This window comes from Lagopus muta, chromosome Z (assembly GCF_023343835.1).
Source record: "Lagopus muta isolate bLagMut1 chromosome Z, bLagMut1 primary, whole genome shotgun sequence".
NCBI classification, from domain to species: domain Eukaryota; kingdom Metazoa; phylum Chordata; class Aves; order Galliformes; family Phasianidae; genus Lagopus; species Lagopus muta.
This window is the reverse complement of record NC_064472.1, coordinates 20,950,047-20,973,533: the sequence shown is the minus strand read 5'-3', so window position 1 is coordinate 20,973,533 and position 23,487 is coordinate 20,950,047. Positions and strand designations below refer to the sequence as shown.

Below are 23,487 nucleotides of genomic sequence, written 5' to 3'. Positions count from 1 at the left end.
AAAGAAATACAGATCTGCTAAGAAGGCAGAGAACTTCAGGCGTAGAGACAGAGAAGACTCTCAGAATACTCGGTGACACGTTTTTTCAGATGGATCAGGATGATTTCCAAAATCATCTGATACTGATTAACTGATACTGCAGTTTTGAAGCTAACTCAGTAGTCTTCCTTCATGTAAAATTATTCTGAGCAGAAATAAAATATAACTGGAGGAACAGCAAATGATACCTCTGTCCGAGATATTTTAGGATACAAGTATGAGCTCCAGACCATAGCAAACAATGCAAATATGAAAAGATGTATATAAAATAAGAGTTTGTAACAAAAATCTTACATTTCTTAGATAGAGAAAAAAATATTAACACTAGCAATTCCTTGACTTAAATACTTCATACTGTAACAATACACTGCAGTGCTAGAAATCTCTCCTGAACACAAAGATGCCTGCATGTTGTACACAAAATGCTTATACGCTCCACAGGCTTTAAGAGCTCTCCCCTGCAGAACAGTCAAAGGAAGCTTGGGTCCCTCTGCTGTTATAGCAGGGCAGCTTAGTCCTGCATGTACTCCCAGTGCAGACCTCCAAGTGCAAGCTAATGTCAGAAGCTCACAGAATTGTTCCTATTCACAATTTGAGATTTATATATACTTCACCTTCATATTAGCTCATATTCTGTCACAACACAACTTTTATGAACATATTTTGGCTTACTGGAAGGCAAGAAAACAACTTGACAGGTAAAGTTACCATGCTATGAAACAAAAGCAGAGAACTGCATGATGCATTTGCAGGTCTGTTCTCTCAAACTGCTTTAACTAAAGACAAAAATGAGATATATAGTACCTATAGTGAAGAGAGCTTAGAATCAAAGTATCCACATAAGGATTTTGCTGCACTGAAGAAGAGCACTTAAATGAAACACTCCTCAGTGTCATTTATCAAAACTCTCTCATTCTATCAGTCAGAGGTTTATGATGTTTTTCGTTTTGGTTTTTTTTTTTTTTTTTAGGTTTTAATATCTCACTGCTTAAACATAGGTGCTAAGTATGCTGAAAATCATGGTTAAAGAGTCCCACAGCTCTGTTTCTTATTTCTAAGCAGCAATGTAATATCATGTATGTCGTTACCAAGAGGAGTATCTGAAAGCCAAAGAGAAATGAAAACAAACTTGGAAGAGAAGGGAGGACATGTAAGTAGGAATAGTAGTAAGAAGCATGATCTAACATGGGAAAGATTTAAAGTTTATCTTTTCCTCTCCCCAGTTACCACAAATTAGGAAAATCTGTACAGCGCTTTACTCGTAAAAGTAACATCTAGCAAAGATGAAGGTGGCTGCAGAGACTGCAGATGACATGACCATGCAAATGCTCTTATGCATCATGCCTTTACATTGTCACTTCATTCAAAAGAAATATAAAGACCTTGAATTTTTAGAACCATTTACGGAAATCTGACATCCTAGTAAGTCTTAAACTTGTTAGAAAATAAATATTTAATATGAAGACATACAAATCTTAGAAAGGTTCTTTACTTTCAGTATCAGTGTACAATTATAAAAATTGAACATGTTTTCCAAATTTGGCAATATGAATTTAAACCAAAAAAAAAAAAATCCCAAAGATAAAATAACACACACACAGACTGAAAAAGTCTTATGATATGTCCCTTCATATTGTCAAGCTGGTTCTTAAATTTAGTTAAGAGTCAGCCTCCAAGTAACTATCTCTCAACCCTGAATTCATTGTTCTGCTTAGATTCTGTACTGTACTCTAAAGGTTCTACTGACAGTACATAGGAAAGAACCTGAAGTCACTTTCTGCCTGAGTAATGTAGCATTGTACCAAAGCATTAAGAGGGAAAATCATTTATGTACAAAGGACTGATCCTATGTAACTTTCAATTTTGGTCTTCAGTAGATAGTCTGAAGAGGGAAAACATAGCTGTACATGAGATAAAAATATGCAACTTCTTTTCACATTTGTAGGTAAGACATTTAGATACTAAGACTTATGTCCTAAAAAGCAATATTCAATTCTTTACCCAAAGAAATAAATGCTTATGTTACAATAAGTAATAAATGCAGACACCTTTAAAAATAAAGCCTGCTGCAAAGATAACCTAAAATGATATTATGTAGTAGCTAGGAAATTCTGAAATACTATTATTTCTCATTTAGAAGATTTGAATGTGGAGGCTGCCTTCAATCACATTGACTAAATTTTACTGTATTTCTTCCCACTTCAGATTTGCTGTTACATCACAAAACATTAATAAAGCCAACATAAGCAAGTTTTATATACTTATCCATTACAATTTGATTTTATATAGGAAAAAGCAGATTGGATTGAATTAGACAAATTATATGCAGAAAGAGGTTGAAATGCCTTGTTTGCAGGATAACTAACCCTATACAGCAGCACTATATTAAAACTGTATATTAAGAAACAGTATCAAAAGTAATAAAAGTAAGCCAAACAAAAAAAAAGCAGAACAAATTACTTTAAACACCTACTTGCTTCTGTAGCCACTGTTCTCGCTGCCTTTGTTTTCTCCTTATGCTTTTCAACTTGTTTTTTTCTCTCTTACTCAGATTTTGGTTGAAAGAAATACTTGTAGACTGTATGGGACTCTCAGGTGCAATATACTGTTCCTCTTCTACAGCTCTTGCAGATGAAGCAGTGTTCAACAGAAAAGGTGACTCATCAGCAATGGCATTCCCAGAAGATTGTCCAGTAGCTTCAAAACCACATTCATCACTTTCCATATCTCTGTGTACCAATGTGGTACAGGACATAGCTCGAAACCTTTTTTGTAGTTTGCCAGCACTGGAACTATGTTGGACCTGAAAAGCACTATTATTAGACTCTAATTGCAGGTCACCTGGTGTATAAAGTGATGGATTTTCATTCTGGCCATTTGACCATTTCATGTGGTAAACTGGTCCCATACTGGAAGTTTCAAATAACACAGGTGACAAAGCAAGTCTCTGTGTGATATTTAAATCCAAACTGTGTGATCTTCTGTGAAAAGGTTTTAGTGTGCATGCGTCATTCAGACAGGAAGCAAAAAGATTTCCTTTTTGATTTAATGCCTTCAAGGGAAATTTTTTACTGTCCATCACAAATCTGGGAGATCTTACTTCTAGACAAAGTGCTTCTGTAAATCTTTCAGTATCGTTATTCTTTCTGGTGATGTATGAAAGCCCTTGGGGGCTGGTATCTGAAACTTCTGTTACCATTTCATGGCAGCTATTCTTGCTAAAACCAGACTTAATTTCACAGAGAGGTAAGCATTTTCCTGCTGACTTTGCCAATCTAATAGAGCGAGCTGCTTGATAATCAGTCCGACTTTTGCAGAAATGTATATTTACTAGCTGTCCACAGGAGCATTTTGTGTTGCAAACAAAGTTAAAGCCCCCTAAACGGGCCTCACAAAATGGACAGTGCAGTTTTCCAACGGTCCACTGTGCCTATTAACAACAAAAAAAACCCCATTATTCAACACATTCATTACAAATCTAAGATTAGAAAATCATTACTAAATTTACTTTTGTCCTTCTACTAAAGGGTTTAGCTATTGTTTTTCCAACACAAGAAAAGAGATTCCACCATAAAAAATGTTCCAGAGAAAATATTCAATGCTTACTAAGTGATAATTAATTCTAAGTGATAGCTATTCTAAATGTAAGAATTCAAGTACTAACATATACTTCAAATGTAGGGGCTCTAAAATATTTTAATAATTTGTTCATAGGTAGAACAATACCCTTGAAAACATTAGATCCTTTTAAACAAGGAAATTAATTTACCCCGTTAATCTGGAGCTGACAAGCAGAGTTTCTCAGCTGAGTTTTCTGAGCGCTGATACATTTCTTGCATACAAAGTACAGTGGAAGGAGATTTCTCACAAAGAAAATATCATTTTTTTCTTTGCTTACCCAAGAAAGCTTGAAATGGTTCCTCCATTTTGGTAGTTTAACAACGCAATCTGTGTGAACACACCATCATAAATCCCTAATACTGAATCATTAGGGACATGCTTACTTATATTATCAGCATTTTTATGAATCTCATATCAAACCTAATGTCACTCTTTGAAAAGGAAATATATATCAAAGACCTAAAATCTCCTTCATACTTGCACAACTATACTCATCTGTTTAGTAGAAACTTTTTTGAGGATTAAAGATATTCTAGTGTTTGCAGGATCGCAGCCCAGATGAGAAACATTATTATCAACTCCAGTCACGTTATTCATTAGTGTGCATCAAGTAAAATTAGCAACCAATACAGAAGCTGTCTAGCATTTCTAGCAAAAGCACTGTTTTCAGTTGTAAAATCTTTGCAAGGTAGTTTGGCAAATGATTCCATGACCAATATTCGTCTGAGTGAATACTTTTGGAAATTTCAGTACAAGCACTTATGCAGTTTCAGAAAAGATGTGTGTGGAAGAAAAGTTATTTTTCACATGTGGTACTGTAAAAAGTTACAGAAACACTTCTTTGAGAAACTCACTTTTGCGTAGTGCGTTAAAAACATAAAATTCCAAAAATATCAAAGATATGATGGATGAGAACCTGTTTAAATCTGGACATGTTATTAACTCAGAGAAAAATAAACCTGTGAGCATATGCCTAAACACAAACAAATCCCACAGAATTCATTAAGCATGCAGTCGTAGTTTGTAAGGCTGATGAATTTGTCTCTATGCCATTCCCTAAGAACAATTAAGCCAATTCAGAGATTTACTTTAAGTCTCTCATGCTCTTGGATGCTTGTGACTAGGCACTAAAAATAAGGAAAAAGCACTTTTTAGTGCAGTAGTAACCTCAATCCATAGACAGGGAGAAGGAAATGATCTACAAAGGTTAGGGAAGAAAGCTAAGAGCCTGGCAAACTGGAATACCAGAGACTCCCTTGAACAGCAGGGAACTTCAGTGCTGCACAGAATCATAGAATCATAGAATGGCCTGGGTTGAAAAGGACCTCAAAGTTCATCTAGTTTCAATCCCCTGCTATATGCAGGGTTGCCAACCACTAGACCAGGCTGCCGAGAGCCACATCCAGCCTGGCCTTGAACGCCTCCAGGGATGGGGCATCCATAACCTACTTGGGCAACCTGTTCCAGTGCGTCACCACCCTCGGAGTGAAAAACTTCCTCCTAATATTTAACCTATCTAATCGAAACCAGCCCTGTCTCAGTTTAAAGCCACTGCCCCTTGTCCTGTCACTATCCACCCTCAAAAACAGCCATTCTCCCTCCTGCTTACATGCTTCCTTCAAATACTGGAAGGCCACAATGAGGTCTCCCTGCAGACTCCAGGCTACACAATCCCAGTTCCCTCAACCTTTCCCCATAGGAGAGGTGCTCCACCCCTTTGGTCATCTTAGTGGCCCTCTCTGGACCCGCTCCAAGAGCTCCATGTCCTTCCTGTGCTGGGGCCCCAGGCCTGGATGCAGTACTGCAGATGGGGGCTCACAGGAGCTCAGTAGAGGGGGACAATCACCTCCCTCTGTCTGCTGATCACCCCTTTTTTAATGCAGCCCAGAACATATTTGGCCTTCTATGCTAGAAGAGCACATCGCTGGCTCATGACCAGCTTCTCATCCACCAGAACCCCCAAGTCCTTCTCTGCAGGGCTGCTCTCAAGGAGATCTTCCCCCACTTTGTATAAATACTGGGTATTTATCTGTGCACTGGCACAGATTGCCCAGAGAGGTTGTGGGGTCTCCTCCTTGGAGATCTCCAGAATCTGCCTGGGCACAGGATACAGACCTGGGCACCCTGCTCTGGGCGTTCCCCTGGAGTAGGGGTTGGGCCAGATGGACTCAGAATGCTCTGCCAACCTAAGCCACTCTGTGATTCAGGCAAAAATGGGAAAGCTAGAGACTGTAGGGAAGAAAAAGTACATCCCAATTTCCAACGTGCAGGGAAACTGGGAGATCAAGTGCAGTAAGAGGGAGTCTGGGATTGATTTACCATGAGCTTGGTAAGGCACTGATAAACCACTGATTCAGTTTAAGAAGTAACAGCAGAGGCGGTGCCAGTGGGAAAACCAGCAAGATCTTTAGAAGAGCTTAGGGTACACAGATTTAAAAATGGCCTCCATAAAGACAGAAAAGTAGGAATGATTACCTGAAGAAGCCAAACAAAATGAAGACTGATGGGGAAAACAGAATGCTACTAAATAATGGGCACTAGCAACACTGATCAGAGATTTGTAATTACTGAAGATTTTCTATATATTAATGTGTGCATGAAACCCAATGAGATTGGTTAAGAACAGGGACAGATGGCAAAAAAGAACTGGCTGGGAAGCAGTGGGCTGTTGCAGGCTGCAAATAGACTTTGTGCTTATGTAAAATGATTTAGCCTTTGATTCAGGAGTCATAAAGGAGAAAATAAAACATGATCACAACATTATTCAGAGCCCAGGAGGATCTGGAGGATCTGTGGATAAACCAAAATTGTTTTAAAACTCCATATATATATATCCATAAACCTGCAGCATCTTTCCAGAGAGGTCAGAAGTGAATGAAACAAGAGTTCCCAGGACATGAAAGAGAAAACAAAACACTGGTAGTGAACACTTTCAGAGAGTACTGCGTTCTGTGCTTCGACAACCAGAGAAACATTGCTCTTCTGCAATCTTGAGGAAATACACTAAATCTCTTCTAAGAAGTCACTGTCTACAGGTCTTTTATCTCTCCGGCCTCCAAAATGAACCTTTGGGTTTTCATATGCAGAAAGATGAGTATTTACAACTATTGTAACATTAATTCCAATTATACTGAAATAATTGAACATGCAAACTGCTATAAAAATTGGGTCACTGTGATCAGGCATTCAAGATTAGGTTAATCTGTAAGGCAAGAAAATACCTTATCACTCTGCTTTTCTTTTTCTTCCCAAAGATCAATATTTTTGAAGCAGATGCACTATTCTGTCGTGCACTATTTAGGTCCAAGATTTCATTAATTTTCAGAAGAGATTAATTAATGTTTAAGAATACAAAAAAGATAGGAAAGCAGTGAGGGAGAATGAAACAAGTTTTCTTAATTTCTGAATGCTTAGTTTTACAGTCATCATTTTTTCTTTGCACTGCCATTTTCAGAGTGGATTTGCTTAGACCAGAAATGTCACTTGAGATACAGATTAGAACAAAATAGAATATAACATAAATATATTTGCTTTTGCATATATAAGAAAACTTGGATACTGAACCCTAAGCAGAAAGAAATGCAAATAGAACATGCTTCTCAAAATCAAACATTAATTTGTTTGCAGGGCAAACAAAAACCACTGTTTTGGCTTACTTCTCCTACACCAGCAGAGAAAGACTTGGGGGATTCTGGTGAATGAAAAGACTAGCACAAGCCAGCAATATGTGTTTCCAGCCCTGAAGGCCAATTGTATCGTGGGCTACATCAACAGAAGGGTGGTCAGCAGGGAGAGGTAGGGGACTGTGCTCTTCTGCTCTGCCCTCCTGAGGCCCCATCTGCAGTACTGCGACCAGGCCTTGGGTCACAAGACAGATGTGAACTGAGCCATGAAGATAATCAGAGGGCTGGAGTGCTTTCTTACAGTGAAAGGCTGAGGGAGATGGGTTTGTTCAGCCTGGAGAAGACAAGACTCTGGAGGGACCTCATTATGGCCATCCAGTACTTGAAGGGAGCTTATAAGCAGGAGGCAGAGCAACATTTTACAAGGTCTCATACAAGATGAGAGGGAATGGCTTTAAACTAAAGAGGGGAGATTTAAGATAGATACTAGATGGAAATTCCTTACTCAGAGGGTGGTATGGCACTGAAACAGGCTGCCCAGAGAAGCTGTGGATGCCCCATTCCTGGAGTTGTCAAGGCCGGTTGGATGGGGCCGTGATCAACTTGATCTGGTGGCTGGAAACTCTACTGATGGCACAGGGTCAGAACTGGGTGAGCTTGTGAGCTTAAAGTCCCCTCCTACCCATGCCATTCTGTGATTCTACAAGTAACATTTACGTTCTAGACCTAAAAAAAGAATATAGTCAATAGAAACAATAATTTCAACAGTTGTGAGATGTCTTATACTTTTCAGTGGGCAGTTAAGACTCAAATGCATTGACACTAGCTCATCATCAGACCTTGGAATTTCCAAGTAAGCAAGTACTTTCTAGTCACATAAAAAAAAATATCTCAACATGTAAAAGAAAGAAATTACATCATATTCCAACAACAAATCTCTAAAAAAACCTTAAATGTTACTGTCCACAGGTGTTAGTACTAAAAGATGCAATGATCAGCACAAACCAAACCCAAAACAAAGCCAAAGCCCTGATAATTCATACATTTTTAATACAGAACGTGTGGACCCAGTGGGAAGTCACCCTGGGCTCATATAAGGGCCAGCCACTGAAAAGAGAGTGTCACTTGGATGTTGGCTTTTTCCTGTCAAGGAGTCAAGGAGTGACAGCCAGAGGTCCCCTTTACCAGCTGGGTGACTTCAGCTCTTCTTTTTGTATATGACTATTGGCCTACCTGTGAATACTTTGTCTAGTTTTGCCAAGAAACTGTAGAAGCAATTTTGCTTGCTCATGAACTGAACAGTGCACTTTTTCCTCATGGAGGAATTCAATTCTTCACCTTTCCTTTGTACACACTTCCATGTCAGATGTTGTTTTGCCAGTCTGCCCCGCTGCTGCCATATGTTGTATATCAACAAAATGGAATGGAATATCGGTGGGAAGGTTTAACCTCTACTGACATACCATAACCATCTGCCTACGGAGCGGCGGGCCAACATAGTAAAGTAGGAGGCATTTGTTTCAGAGCAGCCCTTGTACATAAGAAAATAATACATATAAAAGTCTTCCATAACAATATAGGTTACCAAAAAAAAAAAAAAATCCTTCAGTTACAAAGTCTCTGTAATATATATAGATCTTTTCAGAGAAGTATCCTTCAAATTTCTTCCCTCCTTATTTGACGTTTTGTTAGATGATAAAGATATAAGGAAAATATATCTACCTTCTCAATGACGCATTTAACCCACTCTGGTATAGCTTCTAAGCTCACATGCCAAATGTTGCAAGACTCCTGAGCAACAGCTGGATGCCGTGATATCTATTGAAAAAATAAACACCGTATTGTTATTCAACATTCATGTAGGTTTTTTTTTGTTTGAACATAGTCACATACCAGCCTCCCAAATTCAGTAAATATTTTTATTAACAAATGATACTCAAAGATGCTGGTACATTCTTTAAGCCAAAAATCAAGTAGATGCTGTCAGGAATATACTATTTCTGAATCTAAGGACATTGGACAGGCTCCACTGTGGAGATGGAGGCGTCTGGAGGTGTTTTTATTTTGTTTGCAAGAACAGAAAGTATGCAATAGCTGATCTTCCAATTATATAAGGAAACTGATTTCACATGCTCTATCAGCTGGTACAATTTTCCATAAAGGCAGGAAGAACTTAAGTTATAGTATATGAAGACTGGTCAGTACTAGACAACTATTGCATGAATTGATTTATAATCACTTTTGAAATGCTTTCAGAAAAATTATCTGAGAAAACAGGGACCTTCTAATTTTTGAGTTTTATGTGCAATAATGTGACCAAATAAAGAGAACAAAAAGAAAGTTGGTAAGAGTGATAGAGCATTTCAATAACTCACACTAAAATAGATAAAATTACCTAACTACCCTTTAGCACAGAAATTATATAGGTGTAGTTAAAACATTTTAATGTAGTTTTGAATGTCAGTAAAGTTCTAAGGATAAGACATAAGCTCTAGTAAGTGTCAAAGTCCAAAAATCCTTTGTTAAAGGTGATGAATGTGGAAAAAACACTGACTACTAAGTTATGGAACTAATGGGAGTAAAAATTTTATTCCGATAATTGAAAGTGGACCATATACTGCAGACAAACTTATAGGAATTCTCCACTTAATGACAGTATGTAATGAAACAGATTAATTTGTCGTTATCTATGATATCACCTTCCTCTTCTCTATAAAATAGACTGCATGTACTTCAACCTAGATAAAATTCAACTTAGACCTAATTCTGATGTAAAGTATTTATAATGTATACATAACTTTAATATTTAGTTTTAAGATTTGATATAAGAGTATTCTTTTACTCATATTTAAGCAACATATTCTATTGCAAGCTTAAAATTCAAAAGGGAAAGATGACTTACTGAAAATATTACTACCCTACTATTTTTCTTGTCTCCTGCTGACTCAGAAAGCAGCATTAAATTACATTTATCTGCTATCTACATAATTAGCGAAAGAGCACTTTCAGTGCTCAAAATAAAGATGGATCTTTACTATCAATTTAAAGTTCCACATATTTTGCCATGAAAGGAGTGGAAATCCACTGCAAACAAAACAAAAAAACTTTAGCATATACTATGAAAAATATTCTACACGCTCATGCTCTGCAGGCAAGATGAGTTTAATCATAAAAGAAATCAGCAGAAAATTAATCTTCTTTCTAAGATTACAGTATGTTAGGAAATTAAGATCACATCCATACTATGGGAAGTTGAGTCTATCCTGAAATACAGTAAAGCGTATTGCGGCAACAACCAAGTCACCTTTGAATCTTGATACATTTGTAGTGAACTTAAAAGATTCTCTTGAAAGGTATGTCTTAGTACTTGGAGTAGCACAGGATACATTTGTACTTCTGCTTGGCCCCACAGATTGTGTCAAAAGAGCTGCACTGCCTAAGGAATGCACTAGACTTGACTGACTTTGCAAAGATGTCCCCTTCCACAAAGCGAAGCATAAGGTAAAAAAAAAAACAAACTGCAAAAAGAACTAAAATTGGACACGTGATCAGTGTACTTTGCAATGTGAGAAAGACAAGAGTATATTCTGTGAGTTATTTAAATAAGGTGCCCACAAAACCTATACAGAAAAGGGGAATTTCCTACTATGTATGCAGCAGATGACTCTTTGCCTTACCACTTGGAGGTATCTTCTCATACGCTTGTCAACTACAGACACACATGATCTTCTGGAATAACAGTGTTCCAGAACTGAAGTTTTCCTTCTAAATTTATAGGTATTTACATAGTCGTAATCTGGGCTAAAATTTACAAACGGTGTAACTCCACTAACAACGCACTAGCAATACACTATTTCAGAAGAAGCTCAAACAATTGATATAAGTGCATTAAATATGAAAAGATCTTGATTAGAACAAAGTTATTACTGTCAAGAAATATCTGCATCCAAATACCGCTGACTTTGGAAATGCTTTGCTTATTTATTCAAAAGGACCAATGTTACTGTTAAATTTTTGCTTCAGAAAAAGGCATTTAAAATTTTTACTTTTGTGTTGTTGGGGAGGTACATAATGAGTAGGGCAGATTAGCATTCAAAAATATAGAGCATTTAACTCTGAAATAAATTCCAAAAGAAGACCCTAAACAGAACACAATAATTAGTTTATCCTTTTGTGTGGGTGTGTTGATATCTAGCCTTCCTCTAGAAACAGTTTTTAGGTGAAAAAGAGGCTTTCTTTCAGTTATTTGAAAAGCTAAGTTATTAGAAAATGCTAAAGACAATGAAAATTCTTCTTGCTGAAATGATATACCTGGTAGACTAAAACTCAAGATCAGCTATTAACACAGATTAAGGCTCCAGAAATTTAGCAACTGAAAGTCACAGTGATTGTAAAAAAAAAATACCAAAGCACACACAGATAAAAAACAAACAAACCAAAAAGATGCTGCTTTTAAAAGGTAGCCTTCTGAAAATGCTCTATGTTGTATGTTGTAAATAAGGTGCTGCTGCAAACCCGTGTGTTAAAAACATTTGATTTCTGACTACTGACCTAAATGCATATAAATTAATAAAATAGGGTTTATTATTAATAATAATTATACTAAGGTCTTAATAGTAACTTTGTTTTTAATTTTAATTGTTTATGCTTTTCTCCAGTGCTAAAACAAGTGGTGAGGTATTTCGTTTCTAGTTTGTTCAAAAACAAATAAAATTAACATATTCTATTTATTTTTTTCTCTCTGATTCAGCATCATAGGATGTAAGCACAGGGTTCTTGGTGTACTTGGAAGGATTCTAACTCTTTATGATAACTAACTTACAAAGCAGTAAGAAGTATTTCGTCACTGTTTTATTCTGTATGATAATTTTTCTCTTTATTTTAGCAATACAACACAAGTTACTAAGTGATATTTAGCCTGGCAATGCGTCAACAGTTTCTGTGCACAGACAATCCCCTCTTTCAAAATTAATAGCAAAGATATCTGATCTAGAAATGTTTTATGCACAGTTAACTACCAGTTAACTGGAAATCAGCATCAGCATTTAAAATACACCTTAGAAATAAAGAGTTCCCTGTTAAGACAAATTATAACAAAACAAGATGCAAAGATAAAACTGATTTTTATATGTAAACTGTTACCAATACATATGCAAGCAAGTGGACAAGTGTATCACAAACATTAGCCGACAGGCTGCAGAATATTAGGAGACTGTTGACTACTTGGCTTTGATAGCACTACTGCTTACATCTTTCTCCATGTAATTGTCCATTTTTTAGTACTTATCTTCACAAGCAAATTTAATGAAGGAAAGACTAACTAAAGGTTTTCCTTTATCAAAAACCAGTAGCTCTGGAAAAAGCTAAAAAACAAGAACAAAGCAGCCCTTCAGACACTATACTTACATCAGATGGCTCTTTTCCATAACATTTTGCAAGGCAAACAGAATTTGCTATGTATTTTCTACATCTCCAGCAACGTAGCACATCAGTCTCTTGGTTACTCATTTCAGCTTGTGATTCTTCAGCTTTGTAAGTCTATTTGAAAAGACCATAAAAATGTACAATTCAGTCACCTGCTAAAAGCACATGTTTTTTGTTTTGCAGCTCTGAAGTCTATCAATCTCTCTACCTCCTTGTCATGACGGAAGAGGCTAACATTTGTTTACAAGCATTCCCTGATTTTGTACAGCACATCATCTAACCACTTTAAGAAAGTAAATAAAAACAGCTGATCTAATTTCCAGGTTGCATACGGAACTGGAAAACAAAATTCCCGAAATCCCCAAAAAAAACCCCGTCTCCTCAGTGCTTACAGAAGAGATGAGAGAACTCCAGCCTCCCAATTACAATCTCCTCTTCCACATCATATCATTTCCCAGAGCAGGTCCACAGAAATAAATCATTGTTGCCCGACACATCTAACGCACACATACCGACATTTATGTGATGTCACATAACAAAAGTTAATGCTGACATGAAAACAAAGGTTGTTTACTCAAAATGCCCCTAAAGGCTTGTTCTCTTTCATAACATTATGTAAGATGACCAGTGCTACTGGTACAACCAAGCTTTTCACAGACCTAAATCAACTTTCCTGTAAAACAAAGTTAAGACTTAAATTAAGACAGGCAAATATTTTTCTCTCTATGCCTTGCTATCTTACAATATTTCTCTGGTGTCCTCTAGCCTTATTCTATTTGCCATGTTTTCCCCAAAGGTTTTCCTCTTTCTTCCTGCTTCTGTTTTACCCCTTTGTGCCAGCTACCTGGAAAAAAGCAAAAGATCTTTTATGCATACACAAACAAATGGAAGATTATGCTACAACTATGTCTGCTTACACTGCTAAACTGCACATTTATACCACAGTCCTTTCCATAAAGGAGGCTGTGGTAAAAAATCTAAAACTAGTATTAAAATAATCTCTGTTCTTCCACAGTACAAATGTCTGACTTTGCAGTTATTTCAACTTTATTTTAATGTATTTTTTGCTCTGAGGTCATCAACATTTGTTGCTTTTATAGCCATGTGGCTTACTGAGCCACATAAGTCTTTGCGTTTTTCCTATTTCTGCCTTGTCTTTTCCTGCCTTGCTTTCTTAGTGAATAGAAGACTAGGAAACAAACACACAGTATTTGTACTTTTCCATTTATATCTGAGGTTTTTTCAGCAAATTTCCTACATTTTCTAAATATGTATGGAGTCCGAATATGGTTTAACGAGGAAGAACTAAAACATCATGTTCACACATCACATAACTCAATTGTGTACAGAGCATTCAGTAACTAGATCCAGAGAAAGTGAAAATCAAAGAAAGTGAAATTAAGACAAACATTAAATCTGTTTTTTCAACATCATGATAAATTAAGATAAAATTTTATGAAGATTCCGTTTGTCTTCTTTTCTAACAAATGAATGGAAATTGTTAATGTACATTTAGATGGCCAAACAAAAGATTATAATAGAGACACTTATAGATAAGGCAGAATTTACACTGGAAAGTCTGTTCTGTTTGTGACAAAAATTTGATTATTCAAATGCCTGAAGCAGAATCACAGCTTCTTCTTATTAACCTCAGACTGTGAAACAATGTGAGAGACTAATATTAAAAAAAAAACAAACAAAGAACAGATTCAGGTTCCATAGGGTTTTACAAGCAGTATGTACCAATTTGCAGTGAAAACTATGGCACTGGACTTTGGAGAAATGATCACCAGTTACACATGTACATCACTCAAACACCTTAAAGTTGCTGAAATTACTCAGTTTCATAGCACTCCTAAAATTAATTTAATCTTACAATTTTTACAGCTCAGTGGGAACCTCAAATCTGAGACTCAGTACGGCCTGAAAAACTCTGCCTAAGGCTAGCTCAAAAGGGAATTTCAGGCGCAGCCATATCGTTTTGACTGGTGATATCTGTCTTATACAGCATATATATTTAATCTATGTATTCAAATTGCATATATTTAAGTCTCTGTATGTAGCCTAGTTCCTTTATACTAAGTAGAAAAAAACTGTTTTGTCATCTGATCGAAAAGCTGCTTCATTTGAAGGTGATGATAGTTGCTGAAGTGGGGTATGAATCAGTGATAAGAGCTCTGAACAAACAACAGGCTGTTGGATAAATGCAGTTGCTGCATTTAAAAGACTATGCTCAAGACACTTAAAGAAAGGTTGCCTAATGAAAGCGTCACATTCGAAGCAATGTAAACATTCCCTTTACCTGAATATTGCCTAGCAAGGAATCACTGCTATGCTGCAAAAACTAAGTTTTGTTTTCTTGTTAAACACTGTAAGTATTTGCTTAGGTCTATACCTTTATTTAAAAATAAACGTACAATATGTTATAGATACAATAATCTGCATACCACAAGTTGCACAGCGTAACCAAGAATGCTGACACTCATCTAGATGAAAAAAAAACCACCTACGTTAAAATTCAAATACTTTTAAAAACAATATTACAGTGGGTGAATTATTCTTCTGGCCTCACAGAATTTAAAAAGGAAAGTTCCTGTGACACTACTAAAACTCTACATGTATGTCCTTTCTGCAGATCTTGCTGAAGGAAGAAATGCTACAAATTACACTAACACAGTACAGAGGTTTCTACACACACCACTTAAGAAAACAACAGATTAAACATTTATAATTTTTTCAACAAGCATTCATTTCTATTTGATTTGCAAATAACTTAAACTGGAATTCAAATAAAAGTGGGCACACAGAGTTCTGAAGTGTTTTTATTAATCAAATGCAATTTAGCCATAGTGTTCTGGCTACATTTCAATATACGTACATTTTATTTCTCATGGTTTGCCTTTAAAACTGTTACAAGGCACCTTGTTCTTACCTTTCAGCAATGACACCAATGCAAAGACCTAAGATTTTGAGAGGCAGACACACAGAAACTAGACAGTGTCCCCCTCAGTGGGCCTTTCCAGGTTGGCACAGGGCCATGTTTGTTGTGCCTGTATTGCTTCAAGATTATTGGCCTTGTGTAAGCTCATACTTGCCTCCAAAATAGCATGCAGATATATCCAAGTGTAAAAAAGCATTTGCTCCTCTAGGGTTTGTTTTTATGTCTTTCAAACTTTTCTTTTGTGATTCATTCTCAGAAAAGCCTGGAACAGAGAGTTTCTTCCCAACTCAGAAACTCTGTACTCTCTTAAAACATTTTTCTAAACTTCACTTGAAAGGCTTCTGATGGAGATTTTACACCTTCCCTAACTATTTCACTACTTTGTTATCTTCTATTATTATAACCCATGTCTAATCTAAATTTTCATGCAATTTAAACCTTATTTATTCCCTTGTTTGTGTGAATTCAGAGGACAAAATATCTTTTTTTCCTTCCACACAGAAACACTTCACAATTTAAAGCTTCCCTTCAGACTTGTCTTTGGGTTAAAATAAAATAAATTCTTTAACTATCTCCTCACAGATCATGCTCTTTTGATCTCCACCTGTCACTACCATCCCGTGAACTCTTTGAAAAGGGTCATCTATACTTACACAGCTACGATCCAATCTGGCTGCAGAATTCAATATGAACTCAATATGAAGTGCTACCAGTATTGAGCTGACCAGACAAATTCTCATGAGGAAGAAAAGATTAGGACATTGCCTTCTTAGAGTGGAAAATAACATAAGATTCACTAGATTTCTTTTTAAACAGGACACACCAGAAGACTAAACAATTACTGCAGAGAATAACTGGTAAATAATTTTCATGTGCAGTCTCTGTGTGAGCTCTTCAAGATTTTCAGGCTCATACATGCTCATCAGTATGTTAAGTGAAGAAAAAACAATAAAAACATTTTTCCCTTCTATCCATCTGGAAATCTATGAGCAACAACACAGAAAGCTAGTGGGATTATTGTGAAGAAAACAGCAGGAATCATGTGAAGGATGAAGCAGCAGAAAAATTGAGAAAATTCTGATAATCAGCTTCCTGTTTACTCAATATTCCTTGAATGGGATGCTTTGCCTACTGGTAACCTCTCATAAGTAGGAAGTCCCATTTGATGTTTCATTCAAGTTTCTTATACAATGCAAACACCATAATTTATTCAGCTTTGGTCATCTGCTCTCAAAAATACTGCTACAAATCATGACATGAAAGCCCCTCCAAAGTTTCTCAATTGTGCAAAGCAAAAGGCTAAACATAAAATTGTATTTCTGTTGAAAGCCTGATGTAGCATGTCTCTTCAGCTAGGTTTGCCCTCCTCTCAACTGCATAAAAGTGGCTCTCAATGCTTTTTGTTCAAAAGTCATCTGTGACCCCATCGGAATACTGTAGCCTTGAAGATGACAATAGTAATTAGGTTGCAGCAAGGAAGTAGGGCACATTAACTAAGCATTAGTGACAGAGAGTCTTGAAAAAATAGTAGATGCTTGGAAGCTTTGAGGTAGAGTGACAGAAGCGAGATTAACTGTGTTGGGCAACAAGTGTACGCACCAGAAATTCCTATTCCTGAAAAGGGAGGAACCAACACTGGTGAACAGGAAAACAAGGAGCTCAAGCACACGTGAAAACTCACTGCTAGGTGAGTTTTTTTTTTCCTGGGGTGCAATCCCCAGAGTTTTTCTCTTTTAAAGAGACACTTGTAAAAGTACACAATCTGCATTTCTCAAAAAGGTTATGATGATAACATGAGGTTATCTCCTCATGTTATAAGGAGAGAAAGAAAATGATGCCAGAGCAGCAGATCAGCAACATGTGTGAGCTGATGTGCACATCTCTCCCACAGGACTGCGAACTGCTCCACAGTGCAGCTGTTGTGAACTCAGCCCAAGTCACGGTCCACTGCTGATGAGAGGGTGGTGGGCCTCAATAACACTCCCTTCCAGCAATAGTAGTAAATTAAAAGGCAGTTAACCTTAAAAATAGGAAGGAATGTCTCACTTTCAGTGTGTTACTTAATTTCCTAAAAGATCCTGCTGCATGCTGCCAAAGTTGATGAGTCTACACCATACATGAAGAGAGTACGGAGTGCTTAAATTGCTTTGACACAACAGACAAAACGGGTCAATGGAAAACCAGGGTTTGGCACGTAAATTTCCTCTTGCGCGAAATCCCACTGACTGTTCCGAGACTGTTTAATGGTTCTGTTCGTATAAACATCGGCTGCCGCACAAAATAAGGGTCTGGGCCATCAGTAACGCACGTCCTGGTGGCACACAAGCTCCCCACCACCAGTTACCGGCCCACAGCCACAGCCAACCCAGCGTCCCGGCCCAGCCGCCATCCGCCAGCGCACGCCCCCGCCGCGCCGGCCAGGCCCCGGCCGGGCACCGACCGCCTCGGAGCGGGGCCGGCAGCCGCCCCGTGGGCGGCGCGTGGAGCGCTGGGCCCCGCTCCCGCGCGTTCCGGGCGCTGTCAGGCGGCGGTACCGCTAAGTAAACTCTTAAGAGGAGTCGGGGCTCTCGCCGCCGCTCTCCGGCTCCCCTCGGGGCGGGCAGCACCCGAGGGCTCGGTGTGGGTGTCCGCCCCTTACCGTGCCCCGGCGCGGCCTAAGCGCCTGCGGCGCTGCCCCTCCCCGCGCCCCGCTCCGCTTACCGGGCCGCGCTGCTCGAAGCTGCGAGGAGGAGGCGACGCCGCCTTGGCGGGCGGGGAAGGGGCTGCGCAGCAGCAGCTGCTCATGCGAACGGGAAGAGACAGGAGACAAACGGCTGCGGAAAGCGCTCAGCCACCGCGGTGCCCGGCCGGCTCTGCCTGCCGTGGAGGTCACCCAGGGGAGGGCCGGTCCTCTAGGGCGCTGCCGCGAGCCCTCCCCACGGGGTGCCGGCAGAGGCCGGGCAGCGGGCGGCGGTCCGGCGGGCCGTGCCGCGCGGAAGCCCGAGGGTGGCACCTGCGCTGTCTCCTGCCTGGCAGAGGGGGGGAGCTGGTGTGGGGTGTGCCGGGCTGGGCGCGGCAGAGGTGAGACGCGGGAGTGGATTAGGGAGAGCTGAATAAAAACTTTTCAATAAAAGAAGGAACGGTAACAAAATGACAAAAATGCTTTGCGCTGCTGCAGCCCTTTCCATAAAGGCGGCAGTGCAGGTACTCTAATGCATTAGGCTACTCCAGGTCAGCAGCGATGCCCGCCTGTGCTCAGGATTTTTCTGAACTCAGGGAGAAGCTCTGTCCAGAGCGAGCGCAGCCAGACTGGAACCAGTGTGAGCAGAAAAACTGCAAGCAGCAGGATGCAGTACAGCAGTGTATCAGCTCCTCTGCAGCCTCTGAGTGCCTTAATGGGCACCAAAGCAAAGATAAAGTTTTAAATGAAATACGTAAGTAGTTTTGTGAACTTTTACACAGAATTGCTGCAATTCATGTGGAGCTGTCTGGGAGAAAACCTGGACACGCAATTGGGGGGAATGCACCAGAGGACCTGGTGTCATCAACAGGCTGGAGTGGTGGGCTGATAGGAATCTCATGCAGTTCAAGAAAGAAATGCAAGTCCTGCGTCTGGGGAGGAACAGTCCGGGCATGAGGACATGCTGGGGGCATCCAAATGGAAAGGAGCTCTGCAGAAAAGGGCCTGGGGCTCCTGGTGGACGCCAGGTTAAACATGAGTCAGTAATATGCCCATGCGTCTAGAAGCTTACAGCACTGTTGGCTTCATTAAGAGAAATGTTGATAAATGATTGAGGGAGGTGATCCTTCTCTTCTATTTAGCTCTGGTGAGGCCACACCTGGAGTGCTGTGTCCAGTTCTGGGTTCCACAGTACAAGAATGGCATGGACATTGTGGAAAGAGTAAAACAGAGGGCCTTGAAAATGATGAAGGGTTTGGGGTACACCTGCAGTAATGAGGGGCTGAGAGAGCTGGTACTGTGCAGACTGGAGAATGGGAGGCTTAGTAGACATCTTATCAATGTGTACACCCCAGGATGCAAAAGGACAGGAGCCAGGCTCTTTTCTCTGATGCTTTGTTACATCATCTTGGAAAGCAAATGGTATCCTGGGCACCATCAGAAGAGGGGTGGCCAGCAGGGACAGGGAGGTGATTGTCCCCCTCTACTCTGCTCTTGTGAGGCCCGATCTGGAGTACTGTGTCCAAGTGTGGAATCCCCAGTACAAAAAAGACAGGGAGCTGTTGGAGAGGATCCAGGAGAGGGCCACGAAGATGATCAGGGGACTGGAGCACCTCCCTTACAAAGAAAGGCTGAGGTTTCATGATCCTTGAAGTCCCTTCCAACCCGGGCCATTCTGTGATTCTGTGATTCTGTGATAATGAGGCGATGGACATAAACTGGATGCAGGAGGAAGATAGGAGGCTTTGTCAAGGTGTCAGGAAACATTTCTTCACTATTTGACCGCATGTTGTCCAAAGAGTTAGAATAGTTCAGATGGAGGGGACAACGATCATTGAATAAAATTACCTGGCCGTTTTAGCTGCCTGACCAGCTAACCAAAAGTTAAAGCATATTATTAAAGACACTGTCTTGAACATCAGGAGGCACAGAGATTGAGAAATTTCCTTCCTTGGAGACTGTCATAAGCTGCCTGGACATGGTACTGGGCAGCCTGCTCAGGGTGCCCCTTCTTGAGAAGGTTGTTGACCAGATGATCTCCATTCTCAGCCATTCTGTGATTCTGTGATTTTATGATTCCACTAAGTTTTGCTCTTTGCTACCCTGTTCTAGCAGACTGCAGTGTAACTATGGAATTAGTCTGTTTTTTGTTTTTTTTTTCCCTTAGGACATAGCGTAGGTTTCTTCATTTCCAACTACATGGAGTCCTACTGATGTATGTGTATCTTAAAATATATAAAAGTACAACCAAACTTATCCTGACCTATGATCAGCTATCTTCCTGCTTTATCGTTGGAATATTTATTTATTTATTTATTTATTTATTTATTTATTTATTTATTTGCTGAGAACACCAATACTACATTCTTTTTAGTAATTATTCAGTTTGGTGCTTCTTCTTTGTTCTTCTTGTGAGACCCGGCTTTGGCAGAGGGGTTGGACTCGATGATCTCTAGAGATCCTTTCCAATCCCTACAAATCTGTGAATCTGTGATTCTGTTTTCTTTTCTTTTTTTTTTTTTTTTTTGGTTTAGTAGAAAAGGTCTACACAAAGACCTTCTCTAGGTAGGTAGGTTCACAGGTAAAATGCTCACAGTAAACAAGTTCCACTGTGCTTAGCCATGGTTGTGTAGGAGAAGAAAGAGACTGTTAATTTGAAGTAATTCCCAGTGTGGTACAATTTGCTCAATTTTTATCTGAAAGGACTATTTAGGAAAAGCATTGTTTATTGGTAATGACTAGTTGTGGTTTACAAGGTGTTTCAAAAGCATGTATAGCAAGCAAAACAGGAAAATGAATGGAGTGTATAAAAGACAGGTTTAAATGACTGCCTGCTAATTTAGGTCTTCCCCTTCTGAAATAAAAGGATGTTGAGAGTATTAGAGCAAGGAGATTTTACTCTTTTAAAATGTTATCATCTCATTTGATTCTTGTTAAGGAAGATGTAGGTTTTAACTACAGGAATTTTATGGTATCTCATGCTTCAGAAGAAATAGCAGTGAAGAAGGCACTGAGGAAAAGAAAGGTAGTGTATGGCTTATGTCACAGAATGGAATGAGGTAAGATAAAACCATGGTACTTTATGAAATTATATTTTGAGAATTTTTGTTCTGCACCTTTGATTTTATTGAGCAAGACATTCAGTTGCATGGTTAGCTTATCTGTTGTTTTACAGGTAGTTTTTGTCTCTCACAGCATGAGAACAGAACAGCTGGCCTGTGCAAGATAAGAGAGGATAAAGTGATCACTAAGAAGGTGAATAGTTATTGCTCACGCTGTAGCTTTAGGGTATGTGACAGCCTGGTGTAGAATTATTTCCCAAATGGGTATATACATGAAGTGCGTTTTACTGAGATATCCCACGGTGATCTGGATGGTCTATGGTGGGCTATCAGTCTATCAATACTGAACTGACAAGCAGTAAGATAGAAAACAGGGACTATTTTTGATCTACTGAGATAGCAGGAAGGCTGTTGTGAAGGCTGTATGTATTATCTTTGAACACTGAAGCACATTGCAGTGGGGCAGTGATTTGTGCAGGCTACTTACTACCCTGTAGTAGATATGACCTCCTTGCCAGCAGAGGTGATGAATTAGAAAATAGAAGTCTTTTCTACTTAAGAAAATAAATAAATAATCAGACTTTCACTCATGTAAAGTTCCTTTCTTTACCAAAATACATAGTCTCCAATTTATTACTTTTTATACAGATATTTAGTGTTGAACTAATGACTAACATTGGCATTAACCCACTCATCTCTGGTTTTTTAACACATTATTCTGGGGTCGTCTCCAAGACCTGCATATTGTCATTTGTTCTGGAGGAAATTATAGTAGGAAGTGCTAGAGTCAGATCATTAGAAATAAGCGAAGAAACAGAATATGTTAAATGGAACTTTAGGAATATGATACACAGGAAGATATGTATTGTTGCTCTTAACATTTTTTGTCTGTATTTTTGTTTTTAAGCTCAAGCATAATGCATATTTGAAAGGCAAAACTCCTTCACAGTAGGTCTGATTTCTGAAAAAAACTCTGGTGACATTAGGCATTACGATAACAGTAAAGCATAACATTTCACTCTATGGTGAGTATCATCTAGCATTTTATATTCCTTTCAAAAACACAGCCTTATGTTCAGTATGATTTACCATTGAAGAATCTTTCCAAATAGAATATTAATTGTAAGAAAGTGACATTTCCTCTCCTCTCCCTTGAAGATAATGGCTTATATTTGCTATTAAGCTTCCAAACCAGATCTATGAAGCTCATCTTTCTCATTTATGAAATCTTATGCCTATACAGAATATCCATCTTTAAACAAATCTTCTGATTGTGCTTCTTGTCAAAGAAAACTAGATCAGTCTAAAATTGTTTTGTGTGGTCACAGAACATGTTGAAACTAAGATACAAAATTTTAAGTGTGTAAGTCTGTCAGATGTATTTATATGCTATATGTATTTATAATGTAGTTCTTAATGTCACTTTCTTTCCTGGTGGTCACTTATTCCCTGGAATCCAAAACTGTGTTAGATGCAGGGATCTTCTCAGTGCTTCAGAGTCCTGCTGATCAAGGAATCCTGCTGTCTTGAGATAGAGAAAAGAAAATGCCTTGAAGGTGGTGTGCTATGCAAATTATTGCCAGTGAAGCTTAGTAGTTTGTGTTCTGTTTATCACTGCTAGGAACTAGCTCCTACAAGTGAAATATTCATAAGGAAAATAGACCTCGCATCACTTTTCTCCACAGCTTATTTGCTCATAGCACCTTTCCTGTGACCTGGAAGAACACACGGATTAACCAGCTAAAGATAAAAACACACTGTCTTTGGTATCTGTGGTATCCCAGCTTCAAAGAATTTATGATCTACTGGACAGTTTTGGGATAGAAAAGACATATCTGCACAAATGGCTGTAAGACTTGCATAGGAAAGGGAATTTCAGGGATCTCGAAGGACTAATATAATTGTTTTACACTGGAAAGACATGTATTTACTAGAAAGACATTTTAATGTAAAAATACATTAAAAACCCTTACAAGAAGGTTCTATGCTATTTTATATCTAGTTTGAGTGAATGTAAAAAAAAAATGATGTTGCAGATAAATCTACCATTATACATTTTAATCAAGGTTTTTGATTAAGTCATTTTATTTTAAATTAAATGGAAAGACCAAGGTATTT

General features: G+C 38.7%; 1 protein-coding gene across 3 annotated transcripts in view; it reads right to left on the bottom strand.

Annotated features, from left to right (window-relative positions):
- RNF180 (ring finger protein 180) overlaps nt 1-18,626 on the bottom strand; it is a 71,972-nt gene extending 53,346 nt beyond the window's left edge. For 2 of the 3 annotated variants that reach the window (XM_048930672.1, XM_048930673.1), the window contains exons 1-4: nt 18,349-18,626; nt 12,690-12,821; nt 9,006-9,101; nt 2,513-3,469 (exon numbers count right to left, since the gene is read on the bottom strand). In XM_048930672.1, coding sequence (XP_048786629.1) covers nt 2,513-3,469; nt 9,006-9,101; nt 12,690-12,821; nt 18,349-18,432 — 1,269 coding nt within the window. In that variant the 5' untranslated portion in view covers nt 18,433-18,626. Of the gene's footprint in view, nt 1-2,512; nt 3,470-9,005; nt 9,102-12,689; nt 12,822-13,449; nt 13,478-18,348 lie in introns of those variants that run through there. The other variant, XM_048930674.1, reaches the window with a different exon arrangement.
- Nucleotides 18,627-23,487: the final 4,861 nt, after the last annotated feature.